General features: G+C 43.5%; 1 protein-coding gene across 18 annotated transcripts in view; it reads right to left on the reverse strand.

Moving 5' to 3' along the window:
* The window catches only part of Phldb2 (pleckstrin homology like domain family B member 2), a 98546-nt gene that overhangs the window by 40899 nt on the left and 42545 nt on the right, over nt 1–15102 (reverse strand). For 12 of the 18 annotated variants that reach the window (XM_075963915.1, XM_075963840.1, XM_075963832.1 and 9 more), the window contains exons 4-6: nt 13942–14085; nt 12778–12915; nt 909–1037 (exon numbers count right to left, since the gene is read on the reverse strand). In XM_075963915.1, the coding sequence (XP_075820030.1) occupies nt 909–1037; nt 12778–12915; nt 13942–14085 (411 nt within the window). The remainder of the gene's footprint in view (nt 1–908; nt 1038–12777; nt 12916–13941; nt 14086–15102) is intronic. The other 6 variants (XM_075963935.1, XM_075963851.1, XM_075963928.1 and 3 more) reach the window with 1 other exon arrangement.

The following is a 15102-nucleotide window of genomic DNA, read 5'->3' on the forward strand; positions in this document are numbered from 1 at the left end:
TCACTCATTCTTAAAAGATAAAGGGAAGTTTCTTGTCTACTCAAGTGAAATCATACATTGTTACTCACTTAAGACTAATTTCTATTCCTGTGATTCCTTGAGAGGCACAAGTTTGCTAATGCCTACTTCCCAGGGATCACTGTTGATTTGAGCTGCTGGTTCAGAGATGACCCAGTTGTCAAGATACTCTGAAATAATGCGTGGCAATGCCAGCGCTTGTGAAGTCATCCACTTACGAGGTCTCTTTCCAGAAAGTAATCGGCAGGCTCCTTTCAACCCTGCCTGCAGTAGGAATAGGAGAATGAGCTGGTAACATTCAACTAGCAGGCCCATGCTCCAGGACCCTTTCAGCAGTTAAGATGCCCGTGTGAGAAGATGTCGAAGGCATCTATAATACTCTGCATCTTTGATACTGGTGTTTGTTTTCACCATACTAATAAGCGCGATGTCTCTAAACAGCAGGAAGAAAAGTGCCAAGGGGGTCGTGCAAACAGCCTAGGGTAATTTTTAAATAGAGCATGAAATCAAACTAAGAAGAAGGACATTCAAGGACAAACAATACTCACTCTGCAGTAGAGGAAGATGCCACTTAATTTAAATGCTACAATCTTCGTGACATTTACAAGTCAGGAACGATTTCTCATTAGTTACCATTGAAGGTCTCCAGAAGCATGTTTGCGTTATAAACTGGAGACAGAAGTCCACCAAGGTAATCTTTCAACTGATTGACACCAAACCATACACACTGTTAGCATGCATATTTCTATTTTCAAGGACCTAAAAACTAGAACTTAGGCTATGTGAAGTGGTAAGTCACAGATAAGCGGAACTTAACAGCAAAGGAAATAACAAACAAACAAAAAAACCAAACAAAGCAAACAAGCGGTGCATTCCTGCTTTCTACTGACCCTCTTGAGTTGTTGCTGTAACTGCTCCCTCATGGACTCAGGACAATTGTCCAGCTGGGTCTTCTGCTCGGAGTAAAGCTCCTGAAGCCTCTCTAGCTTTTCCCTCTCAGCATCAAGCTTTACCTTCTCCTGAAGTTCAGAAATCAGAAAATAGAAGAACGGACATTAACCTTCACACCCCAGGCAGGTGCTAGCGGGCATCCCCCGGTGGTAACAAACAGGCACAAGTATACACTAGGAATGAACAAACAAAGCTTGTTAGTGGTTACGGCAAGGAGATAAAAGCAGAATGGAAGACCCTGCCTTCTTCAGCCGGCCTCCTTCACTGCGTAGTGACGATCGCCTGCCATTCTTCCTTCCCTCCTTCCTGCTACCACATATGGGGGGCAATGGGGAGGGTGAATGCTGGTTAGTGGTCCTCAAGGAACAAGAAATGCCAACCACATCATATGCTATCCTGGCCAAGAGTCCTCTGTCAGAAAACTGGATAAAAGAAGGGGACCATTTATTTACCTTGAGGTACTGTCATGGTCTGAACTGCTACAGCATTTGCTAGACGGCTTTGGGAAACTACTGCAGTCTGTTCTCAGGTCGGAAGTGCTTTAGACACACTCCTGGAAGCCTCCTCATATGAAAGGGTTCTAGCAATGGGGAGAGCTCAGAGATAAAATGACAACATCCAGAGAAAAGTTCTAATGAAGACAACGAGAGAGGAAAAACGATTGCCAGACCAACTCAAGCAGAGATGGAGGGAAATCAGGCAGATTGGACACAAGGCTGAGACCCTGACCCTGCAGACACAGGTGTCCTTACAGTGACCCCCCCCCACACACACACACAAAGGAAAAGCAATGAAGAAGCAGACTGTGAAATGAAGGAGAGAGCCCAAGACCAGCAGAGAAAAGGAGGAAGAGACAGTTAAATCCCTCTGTGTCACACATGCCAAAGTGACTCCGTGATCTAACTGGCAGATACTATATGCAGCGGTGGTGTGGCCCAAGGAGCCCCTCTTGAATTGAACACTATTTGAAGGGAAGCTTGGGCAAGATTCTCTCGTGTGTGACTTTCAGTGTAAACAAATCCCCTGTGATTTGACCCTCATCAGTAAGATATAACGAAAGGTCCTTTACAAAGATGATGATTTGAAGTAGTTCTGTGACAATGGCCATTCTGTAATTTTTTTATAAAAATGGCCATGATTTCCTCCATAGACACATACCTAGACTCTTGAGAAAGATGTTATGGTTCAAACCTAAAGCGGGCTAATATTAACATCCATCTGGATTCAGGTGAGTCTCCACTTTTTTTGAGGTGATTTTAAATTTTCAAAGGTATTTTACGAAATCATTTTATTCTCCTCAAAATAATTGAACCAGGAGGTCATAAACTTGCAAACCCTACCCCATTTAGGATAATTCCACAACCACGTTAATAAACAACAAGACAATTCCTCCAGGCTCCATTGGTCCACTGGCCCGCTGTGCGATTAGGAGAAAGCCAGGGCACAGGTAAGAGAGAAGCTGTGTACGAAGAGTATAATGCACCAGTACCTGCAAGGTCCACTCACTGGTTTCAGAATCAATATCTGTCCCTTAATAGAAACAGCAACACACAACGCTTGCTGATTTCCAGCTAAGAAAATGTTATTTATTTCCGGTGAATCAAAGCCAATCTGATTCACACAGCAGAAGTGTATCCAACGAGTTCTATTTCTAAATACCGTGTCATCAGGCTGGTTCTACACAGAAAGTTAAGAAAGTTAAAAAAAAATCAAAGACTACACCTTATCATTAAATATCAAAGGGGAAAGACCTACAATGTAAAGCTATTCTGGTAGAAAACAGTAATGCTATATTAAGATATTGGGTAATATAGGAAGAAAACCACTGCTGGGCAACACAAGTCCCAAATCTGAAGACACAACCAAAGCGTTGCTCTATGTGCTCAGTATTCCTAATTGTTGATAATAAACACAAATAACTCGAGGAGGAAAAAGAGAAGTACCTCATGTTTACATAGTTTCTTCTGTCGGAGATGCTGGAAGCGTTTCACAATTCCATACAAGGGTGCAGTTAAGAGAATTATGCAAGCAGGCACCATCTGAGCCTTCTGCAGCTTCTCCCTGTGAGCCAGTGCTCTGACTACTAGGCTGCTCCCAGAGCAGAAGTTCAGTGGGGCCAAAGCCAGGACAGAGGAAGTGAGAGAGGGGAAGGATGCAGGGAGGATTAGTGGCAGGTGGGCTCAAGCTGACTGCAGAGGTGACATCACTCCCTGGGAGCTCTGGGTAGAACAACTTTGGGCCAGAAAGAAATTAATATTCCTCTGTTCTATTGATAGCGCAGGAAGTTTTCAAAGGAAAATTATTGAAGGGACTTCATAACTAGCACATCACCTTCCACAAGGAAGGAAAGAAATAATAAATATTCTAGAGTCCAGGAATTTCTTGCTTTCCACATGCAAATGATGAAAATGGAGGGTTATTCCCTTTCCCAGGCTTATGAGAGTCCTATAGACTAGACCCCTATTCTACAGACAATAAACATAGTTGTATTTTCCAAACACCAAAGTACAAATGAATATGATGTTTTTTTAAAAAGGCTTATTTTTTCATTTAAGATTTAAGTCAATGTTAAAGAAATAAATGACTTTAAAATGTAATGAATTTTTCTTTGTTGAAAAATAAGGTTCTATAAAGACAGGCTATTCTCCAGCAAAAACCCAGTTTACAAGGAGACAGTCGTAAATCCAAGAACAGAATAATATGACCTCAGAGGTTGGCTGCTCCTTTAGGGACCATTTTCTGTTCTGGGTTGACCTTGTTTTCTGGCAATGCAGGGGCAAAATTCAGTTGGGTCAATGCCCATTACTAGGTCCTGCCTGTACTGAACATTTAAGGCAGCTCTTCCTAAAGTTTCTACTTGTATAAAGTTAATGGTAAGTTATTTACAGATAGTAGAAACCATTGCATAAATGCTGGCTTGTGCAGTTGTCCCTCAATGCCTTGAAGAGATTGCTTGAGATCACCAAGGTTAACAAAGTCCACGCATGCTCAAACTTTTTACAAAATGGCGTAGCATGTGCATGTAACCCACTCGATCCTTCTGCACAGCTTAAATCACCTCTAGATTAGTTATTATATTTAATACAATTCAAATGATGTGCAAACAGTTGTTAGACGGAATTGGGTGAGGAATAATGACGGGACCTCTACGTGTGTTTAGTACAGATGCCTGTTGCTGTTTTTAGTATCATTGACTCTTAGCTAGTTGAATCTGTGGATGTGGAATGCAAGGATGCAGACATCTGACTGTATTTGTTTTTGCAGAGGACTTGTTCATTCACTCAGTAAAGATGAAAAGAGAATGGAAGATGGACAAAAGAAGGCTGTTCATTCTCTTTTCACTGCAAAACGCTTTTAGCCCTGTAGTTCCCTGCCCTGGTTACTGAATGGAATAGTACAGTAGGGATTTCCACATCCTATTTTCAAACCTCCACTCAGTCAGAAACTGAGATTTAAGACAGACTGAGAAACATTTTTAAGTAATCTTTCTGCTTTTCCTGTATGTTGCCAGATTGAGAACTTCTGGCTTAGTCATCTGGAACTAGGAGAGGCAAAGGCATTTATAACTTTATTTTTCTAAGGACCCCAGCCAATAATTCAAAATCAATCAAATCGTTCATATGGGCGGGGGAAACAATTCAGGACTGAGGTCCCGAGTCTGAGTGTCCAGAGCCCACGTGAGGCAGATGTGATAGCATGTGACTGTAATGCCATCACTCCTCCAGTGAGGTGGAAGGTGGCGTCTGCAGTAGCCCGGGGGTCAGCTGGCCTGGTGTCTGCTGCAGCGACCAAAGGCTCATCTCAACGGATGAGGATTAAAACCCAAGGTGGCCTTCTGATCTCACTTTAGGGCCATGGTACACATGTACCCATGTTCTCACAGTATAGCACACTCAAAAAAAAAAAAGAAAGAAAAAAGAAAAAAAAAACTTCCTAAAGTAATTGATCCTACAGTCTGAACTTCAGAGCATAAGAAGCCTCTCTGGGACTGGAGAGATGGCTCAAAGGTTAACACCACTGACTGTTTTTCCAGGGTTCTTGAGTTCAATTCCCAGTAAGCACATGGTGGCTCATAACTATCTATAATAAGATCTGGTGCCCTCTTCTGGGTGCAAGAAGAACACTGTATATATAATAAATAAATAAATCTTCAAACAACAACAACAAAAACCCAACAACAACAACAAAGTCTCTCTTCTGCGTAAATTCCCAAAGAATGAACAGTGACAGACCCTACGGTCCAGTAACATCCAGGAAGGAGGGTAGAGTTCAAGCTCAGGTGCCAATGACTATTTCCAAATCATACGCATGACCAGGAGTCTGTTTAAGTTTACTTTAAACAATGTGAATTCATATGCAAGAGTGGCCAACATTTGTTAAAGGAAGAAGTCTTTATCATGATAGGTCTTTTGGTTAAAAGATTTACATAAGTTGTCCTCTTCTTGGCTGTATTTTTGAAGAGGGAAACTGAAATTTAACTTGCTGACTTTCTGTAAATTCCAATGGCAAATTTGCAATGGTATACCAAAAATATCCTAAGTACAATGACACAGATCATTGTACCACACATGTAAGCCTGCAATTCTTCATAAGCAGGTGCTTCAACGTCACCCTAAAAAGATGCCAGATAAAATAAAGGACATCCAGTTACATTTGATTTCAAATAAATAGCTCAGATTTTAGTGTAAGCATGATCTAAGAATTGCCAGAGGAATAGATTAAAGATATTCTCGATTTACCTGACGTTCAAGCATAACGGATTTTCTGGTACTTAAATTTGCTACTTCTTCCAATTCTACTAGATTTTTAAAAATGGTATCAAGTGTACATGCACTTGGATGCCCACAGAAGCCGGAGGAGACCTGGCACTGGCTGTTGTGAGCTGCTCTATGTGGGTGCTGTGAGCTGGAGTCCAGTCCTTTGCAGGAGCAGCAAGCACTCTTAACTTGGAGCCACCTCTGCAGCCCCATATCTTCCTTTCTAAAAGTACTATCTCATTTCCAGGCTCTTGAGGGTTCCCCAATAGCTACCATCAGTTTATACTTGAATTTCTCTGTAGTGGGATAGCATAATTTCTCTGGATTGAACTCTTAAAAAAAAGGAGGGGGGCAAATATTATCAAGAATTAAATTCGCCGGGCAGTGGTGGTGCATGCCTTTAATACCAGCACTTGGGAGACAGAGTCAGGAAGATCTCTGTGAGTTTGAGGCCAGCCTGCTCTACAAGAGCTAGTTCCAGGATAGATTCCAAAGTACAGAGAAAGCCTGTCTTGAAAAACCAAAAAAGAATTAAAGTCCACTTCTGTAATTTTCAAATGCCTCCTCTCAGACCACAGCACACAAGAAGGTGCTCAGGCTGCATTGGTATGTGGCGCTCCTGCTCAGGTTTGAACTGATGCAGCAAGGTGTTAAACCTGTGATACCTAAGTCGTGCATGCCGAGGGGAGGACCTTCTAGAGCTTTCCTCAAACACCATGAGCAGCCCTTTCCTTCCTGTTCCTGAAAGCCTGTGTTGGCTTGGGATAGACTCACAGATTAGCCAACAGATGAGCCAAGGTTTCAAACCTGCAATCACTTCACAGTTAACAGTTAAGTATTCTGTGTATAAAAACAGGTAAATCTCAAGAGAGGAACTTTTGTAATCAAAATCACTAGGGAAAAAAAAAAGACCTATCTGGAATCCAGCTGGTTTAATCCCCACATCCCATGATCTAATTCCACTTCCTTTAGCCAGAGAGCTGACTTTGAAATGTAAGAAAGAGGCCCTGGAAGGACCAGTTCCTCTTAACCCTGACTGTGACCTGGCAAATGTGCTGTGGTCCCGGTATTAACACCTCAGAGGAATGTGAGCCAGGCCTGGCTGCCTTCTCCCCCTCCGTCCCCTTCCCCGAAGGAAAGGCAGGGAGGAAGCAGCAGGTACTTTGGCAAGATAATAACGAGAAATAAACGCACTTCACACGCAGCAATATTTGCTTATTGTAGAAAAGCTAGGCTATCAAGGCTTTCGTTGTCATCCAGGAAGTAGATCACGGCCCACGCCTCAGCTCAGAGCTCAGTGTGTGTGGATGAGGACAGCCACGGTGTCACAATGTGGACACCAAAGCATAAGGAGACAAAGGGTCTACCTTCAAAGGGAAGGACGGCTTGAGTTTTATGGTTACCATCTGGGTAATGGAGAGACTTTACAAAAAGGGAGGAAGTGGGGCCTTCCCTTTAAAGACCATGTCTGATTTTGCGCCCTCGTGACTATTGTACTTGTTCTAGTCTAACATACACAGACGACACGCAGAAACACAGATCTCCAAAGAGAGGAAGTTGGGAAGTTATTTTTAATATAGTCAAAAATAGACAAAGATAGAAGAAAAAACATATATAGCAGACTTTCACACTTTCTCCTAAATCAAGCTTTGCTCTTGAAGAAGGAATAGAGAAAAGTAGGAGAATTCTCAACCTTTCCAAACCCAGCCTGGTTAATGAGGAATGTAAGAGTTTGGGTAAAGGGGGCACGTAGCCTCCCGGCCTTGTTGTCAAGGTAAGCAGTCTCCTCCCCTTTCTTAATAAGATGCAAAAAAAAAGATGACGGGCTCTTGGTTTATTGCCTTACTAAATAAACATCCCTTCTGAATTCCTGTTGAAGTTAGGGACTCATATTTGTTCAGGGTTTATCCATGTTTATAGTGGCTGTGTGTGTGATATGGTTACTATCCCAGAATAGCAGCAGTCAGGGACCTTTATCTCAAGAGTCACCGTCAAACAAACTGACCATGGTTCCTTGAGAGGAGTGAAAGGTAGACCAGGAAACAACAACAAAAGTTCAGTAAATGTACAATAAAATATATTATCCACATTTTATCATATATGTAGAATTACATGTATATTTGACATTTTATGTAGTGACATATAATTGCCATGTCCAATATGTACAATTTTAAGTAAGTAAAATAAAATAGTCCCCAAACCAGGTAAAATGATTAAAATGAAAGACTAGTCTTGAGGGCCAAGGAAACACTGTCAGTAATTTCATATCAAGATCTAAATTCTGTTATGATATTAAGCAGTTTTTCTGTGCTTCTAGGCCTCCCTTGTCTGCAACAAGCTAGTGCAGGGGGCTAGAGAGATGACTCTGTAGTTAAGAGCACTGACTTCTGCTGCAGAAGACCAGGGTTCAGTAACCAATAACCACACAATGGCTCACAACCATCTATATAAAACTCCATCTCCAGGGGGATTCTGATGCCTTCTCTTGACTCCATGGGGACTGCACACACCGTGCACAGACATATATTCAGGCAGAATATGCTATACATGAAATAAAAGTAAATAAAATCTCAAGAAAGAAAATAGAACAGAAGTAGATCAGAATGAGAAGACATGCTGGGAGCATCTGAATCAGAGCTTGCCCACTAGGGATATCTTTGGGTTTTAATATCCTTGTTCCCCACTTCATGTCTGAGCAAAGTAACAGGTGTGTGGAAAGGGAAACACAATCCAGAAGGGCAAAGGCCACTTCCTCCTTCTGTCTTACACTCTGGCTCGCCTGGCACTGTGAGCACAGGCTTCTGGCATGCGCACCTGAGCAGCCGGTCCCAGCTGCCCTGACACTTGGCTACACACAGCTCTCCAGCAGGTGTTTGGCTCAGTTGCCTTTTGTCGTGCCCAGCCTGGACTGGCTGTTAGCAGGGGAGTCCAAGGACAATATTCCCAGAGCACACTGGGCAGCTCTTTGGAAGCTACTACAAGCTGGATGAACAGCGGTAACAGTGCTTCTCCTGTCTAGTTGGCTGGAGAGGGAAATAAATATCTAATAATCCCTCCAAATGCAAATAATAAGGTAGGATGATAAAAGGAATAAAAGAACAATAGAGGGAAGGAGAAGCTCGACTAGAGACTATGGGGAAACCTTTCTGGAAAGCTAACAGTAAAGCTGTACCCTTGAAGACAGAAACAGTGCGGACTGTGGCGAGAGAGATCCAGGTGGGGAAAGCTGAGAATGGCCTGGGTGGGGAGGAGGTGAGGCAGAGAGAGGATGGAGCTCAGAACAGTAAGAAAGCTCTGGTGAAACTGGTGTCAAGAGGGGGACGAGGGGGACAGTCCACAGGAAAATTTAGGTGTGTATACCAGTCCCCGTGCTACAGCTCGGTGTAATTTGGATTAGATTGAAAAGAATTCTGTGATCTAATTTCTATTTAAAAACAAAGAACTAGTATGATTAGCACGGCTGATAAATGTGAAGGGAATGGGCTAAGAAAGGGAAGGGAAGGAAAGGGGCTGAAGAGGTAAAAGACAAAGGGCAACAAGAAGCGAATTCATCAAAGAGAATGTTGCTAGGGAGACGTAAAGTCTCTGGTAACTGAGAAACGCTGTGGTCATGGGTTATGGTGAAGCGGGGCGTTAAAGTCAGGATCCAGGTTCCTGCTGGAGCCGTCAAACAGGTAGAGGTGAAAGCTTAGATTCAGAAAGCTGGAGGATGTGTATGGAGAGGACATATGTGGAGGGGCCGCAGAGGTGGACCACAAGGAGTAGGAGATCAAGAGTCGCATGGTGGAGGTGTGCTGAGGGGAAGCTGCTAGGCAACACCTGTGGGGAGTGTCAGTTCAGAAAAGAGGCATGGGCATGCATGCATGTCGGTCACTGGCATTCCAGGTTGTTTGAAGCCGTGGCCCTCTGAGTTCAGAACATAGGTAGATATTAGAGAGATGAGAGTAAGAGGAGGAAAGCGGAGGAAATATCTCAGTCAATAAAGTGTTTGTCATGGAAAACAGAAGGATCCCCAAACCCACATTTAAAAATGTCTGTGTGTGGTGGCACACTGGGAAGGCAGGGGCAATGATCTCTGGGGCTCCCTGGCCAACCAACCTAGCTTAATTGATGACTTCCAGGCCAGTGAGAGACCCTGCCTCAAAAAAACAAGGTGGGAACCAGGGCGATGCCTCAGCAAGCAAGGGCACTAATTTCCTGTATCACCCGATGACCAGTTTTGTTCCCGATAATCCACATGGCGGAAGGCAAGCACCAACTCCTATAAGCTGTTTTCTGACCTCCACACACGTGCCATAGAGTGTTCACAAACAGAATAATATTTTTAAAGAACACGGCAGACGGGGCCTGAAGAACAACACCCCAGGTTGACTTGTGCCCTCCACAGGAGCCTGTACACATGTGCACTGCCCCTCCCCCACAAACATAATGCAAGAGAAAGAATACCAGAAGAGGATGAGCTATAGGGCAAAGTTGGAGAAGGCTGGGGGGCGAGGAGAAGCTAAGAGAAAAAAAAATTGTTCACAAGAGTCTGAAAGGCCCAGAGTGGGCTGGGAAGAGCTGAAGTCCACGGGAGTCTTAAAAGGAGAAATTCGATGGCGTGGTGGAGACTAAGCCAAATGGAATGGGAAGGATGCTGAATCGGCAAATAAAGAGGAGACACAGTGTCTGCCGGTAAAATTGTCTGAGAAGTTTGGGATGCGGAGCGAGGGTATCTATTTTAACTGATGATATTCTAAGATAATAACAGCAGTATGGTACCCGTACAGGTATGGTAAACTGGCAAGTTTTGTGCAGAAATGCTGAAGACTTGAGAGGCAGCAGGGGTCGGCTGAACACAGAGGTCAGGAATTCCTGCGTCAGAAAATGCTGTTCGGCTGTGGCTGTTTAGAATGTGTAGTGACACCCATCTGGTCCAGTCTTTGTTCCCAGTCCCCTGCCCCCCAGTCTTCCTTGGGAGCCCCTTATCCAGTTTCTGACATTTTTCACATTATGTGGTGAGAGACAATAATTTCACCTGCCAAGGCCCACTAATCCCCTAACAGCTGCAGGATCTGCTCCATGCCCTGAACTTCCTTCTTGAATAGCTTGGCAGGAGGGATGGTGGGATGAAGCGGCCTTCTGGGTTTGTTTCTGCCAATGCTGTGGGATTTTCACCTCTACCTTAGGTCTCAAACACAGCCCAGCTTTCCCTGGGAAGTCAGACCCAGCATCAGCCCAACTAGCTTCACTTTTGTGAGTCTGATGCCAATGACATGTGATGTGGAGACAGATCTATAGGCTATGCACAGATAAAGTCACACTGGTGGGAGAGGCAGAGTGTCCACAGGGAACACAATGCCCTATTCTCAGGCCCCACGAGGTTTCCATCAAACTGCAGTATGATTAATTACTACAATCAATTTAATTGATACCTTTGAATACCAAAACAAGATATTTGATACCACCAACACAAGTTTCTGGATATCTCAATACAAAGACTGGGAATGAGAAGATAAGCCATTAACTGAGACTGCCCATACTCCTCCAGTGTGTGTGTGTGTTGGGGGGGAGCACTCACATGCCATGACGTACATGTGGGAGTCAGAGAACATCGGCTGTTAGTCGTTTCTTTCACTTTGAGCCATGGTCTTTCTTGTTTTGCCACTGTGTTGTGGATTCCAGGCTACCTGGCCCAAGAGCTTCTTGGGGAGTCTCCTGCCTCCACTTCCCATCTTGCTAAAAGAATGCTGGCATTACAGACACATGCCTTCATGTCTGCCTTTTCCCTTGGGTTCAAAAGACCCTAACTCAGGTGGCCAAGCTTGCACAGCTAAGGTTCTCCCTTTCTGAGCCATCCGTCTCCCCAGTCCCATACATCAGGGTCATTCACTTAACTCTTTGATTTGACTGTGAGTTAAAGAAAAACATGCCCACTATCCAAATAGGTTCTTTGGAATTTCCAAGGCTGGTCGTAGAAGAAGCGTACATGAAGTTTGAAATGAAAAGGCTGTGCAGTAATTAATGTTGACATCCAGAAAATCAGAAAATGAAGTGGAATGTGTACAGCAGCTTCCGGTTCTCATCAAGTGATTCTGAGCTCAGTCTTTGGCAATGAGATCCAATGCCCTGGTTTACAGGTCTCAAACACACAGGGGTCTTAAAAGGAAGTCACGTGAGCAGTAGAACTTACTCAAATTGAAAGTTTTTGTTGTTGTTGTTGCTGTTTTTCTTTGTCTAATAGAGAACTCGATAGACAGGAAAGAATGTGTCAAATCTTCTTTCTTTCTTGCTAACCCAATTTGGAATTTTAGGCTTAGTCCAGCTGTTCCAAAATCATAATGGAAGAGGAATGCATACTATCTCCACGAAGGGGAAATTCTCCACCAACAAACTAACACTTTTAATTCTAAGTTCTGCCAGTTATTTTCCATGTTTTCCCTAGTGGCCATCAGCTAATGTTCAAGTTATGGCCTGAAACACATAAATAAGACCTCAGCACGGTGTCACCTGTGGCCTGCAGATCACTTGGCAGTGTGTGGGGACCGCCTTTGAAGACAGCAGCACCTTTGTTCAAGGAACAGTGCACTTGCATTGGTGACAATGGCAAGGCCGGGAATTTGAGATGAATGGACACCATTCATCTTATTAATGAACAGAAAAGTAAACAGAAATGAGGAGCCACTGTTTGACTATGCCCAAGCCACCCTGCAAGGGCCCCAGTGATATACATCACTCGGTGCACTAAAAATAATAAACAATTAGAGCAAACAAACAAACAAAAAATGGTAGACTCAGCAAAGGTTAATGGGGAAAAGGAACTTACTCATACACAAGACCAGGCTGCCGTGACATATTAGGATTTCTCAGCATCTACTGTCTGTTACCTGGCATGTCTTTGCTTTTTTTTGTTTGTTTGTTTGTTTGCTTGTGACAACAGAGGACCTTAGAACTTTTTTTCTAAAGCCACATTATTCAGGCCAAATCATGCAATTCCATTTAACATTTAAATTCCAGTAGTCGGAACACCTGCCTTTCCCTTAGAAAACGCGTTCTAATATCGTCCGTTTACCTTGGTCTTTTCGCCTACGATGTTCTTTTCCAGTTCTGTGATTTTCCGGTTCAGATGATCCAGAATCTCCTTCTCCTTCATGAGCTCAGCCGTCTCGGATTTCTGCTCTCCATCCAAAAGAGCACATTCCATATCCAACTAAGGACATAAAAGAAAGCTCAGAAACATTTCACCTTCAGGAACGGCTGCCCACAGCTGAGGTGCAGGTTTAACAGATTCTCAACAAGTGTTACTGACCAGTCAGACTGTGGGGTTCAGGCACGAAATCTGGGGTGCCTGCCTAAGAAAGCTGGGGCAGCCCACTATGTATTGGCTTAAAAAGCTAGTCCCCTGAACACTTCACTTTTCTATGGCCACCTCTCCTCAGTAATATTTGGCCTAATTGCCTAGGCTTTAGCTCAAGAGTAAGCTCCCTGGAATACAGCCAGCTGGTCCTTGTCCCTGGAGTCGGAGGAGTGAGCGTTATCCCAGCCCCCATAAGAGAGGCCCACATTCCTAGAGGATTCCGGCGGGCGGGGGTAGTACAGGAGATGACAGGTGAGGACTCCAGTCCCCTCACTGGGCACCATCTGTGTGACTCCGCCTCTCATGCCAGGCAGGATTCCATGCTTTCTGCCACTCCATACGATGGCAATATTAAGTGTGTCACTACCTTCTACTTCTACTAAATGAGCGAGTCTACCTCCTGTTCTGCAAATCTGTAGAAAGTTGGCTTCCTGTTTAATTCACATGTGAAGTGAATCCTTTAATAATACCTACATGATACTAATGCATAGTAAGAATGCTCAGAAAATGTTAGCTGAATTTGAACTTGAATACTTCATAAATAAAGGATAATTTAGCAACTGGCTTTGCAAACTGCAAAAGCACATATCGTACAAATCAAAAAAGTTTGGCTAGATATAAAGTGAATTAAAGCTGGCTTAATATGTTTATATCATCAGATTTCACAGCATACACACACACAAACACACACGTGCACACACTCTCACACACACAATGTGGGGCAGGGCACTCTACAAATGATTCCCACTGAACAAGCATTTGCTCATGTTGATCTCTGAATTCACTTCTCAGACTTTTTCCACAACGAGAAGAACTATCTAAGCTGATGGGAAAAAAAGAGAAAAAAGACAGAGTAAACAGTGAGCTCCCAGCCTATACCTCTCTGGAGGATTCATCCATTTGGTCATTTATATCTTTGATTTTCTGTTCAAGTTCCTCAAGGTTGTTCAGAATAACCATCCGGGCATCTTCCATTGCAGCCAACTCCTGAGTCCTCTGTTCCTCACCTATATCCTCTGGGGTCTGTGATCAAGCAAAAACAGACATGGGTTATCCACACTTCAGTTCTAGAATTTTCCTATTTGACTGAAAAAGCAACTACAAGGATTAATGTGTCCATGTTGCTCTACGTGGAATGCCTGGGAGGGCCAGCCTGAGCTACATGAAATCTTTCTCTACCAAATGAAATATATCGGTCGCAAAGCATTTTAAAGAGCACCTGGGGCAGTTTCATTGACCCACGATGTATTTTCTCACAGAGACTATGCTGCTCTACGCAATTATATACCCAGACGAGAGCCAACAAACCAACTTCCATTCACAAATGTATATCCTTTTACTGCTCAAAGGACTAAGAGGCTATCCAGATCAGGAAGTGGCAGAAGGCAGAGGTGAAGTAGCTTCTCCAGTGTTATAAAGTTCAACACACACAGCAGGGAACCAGAGACGAGGCAGGGCCTTTGACACCCTCCTTCGGGCGATCTGCTTGTTGCTATGTTGCTGGCTTCCTTAGAAGCTCCACCTGTAGCAGCCACACTGCTAGGTCTTGCTGTGCGGGCTGCCTGTGAATAAATATTTGTACTTATTTATTCTCCTCTAACACAAGGCGGACATCAGTTTTGACATGGTCATGCCATACAATGTCAAGCGGCATATTTGATACTTCTTTTTTTTAATTTTATTTATTTTATTTATTTATTTATTTATTTATTAAGGATTTCTGCCTCCCCCCCTCATCCGCCTCCCATTTCCCTCCCCCTCCCCCGATCAAGTCACCCTCCCTCATCTGCTCGAAGAGCAATCTGGGTTCCCTGACCTTATTTGATACTTCTAATGGATGCCTCGTGTATTGTATTAGTTCACTCTTCACTAACCTCATCTTATAGACAGTCTTTGTACATGATTAAGACATCAAAGGAACAGAAAATAAGATACTGGTTACCATTGAGTTCATGGGATAGCCCAGGATTCAAGGAAAGCAATGAGAATGCTCAACACATGGAGGGACAGTGTATTTTTATGGTCTCATCCATTTAATAG

The sequence above is a fragment of the Microtus pennsylvanicus genome, chromosome 1 (genome assembly GCF_037038515.1).
Source record: "Microtus pennsylvanicus isolate mMicPen1 chromosome 1, mMicPen1.hap1, whole genome shotgun sequence".
Classification (NCBI taxonomy): Eukaryota; Metazoa; Chordata; class Mammalia; order Rodentia; family Cricetidae; genus Microtus; species Microtus pennsylvanicus.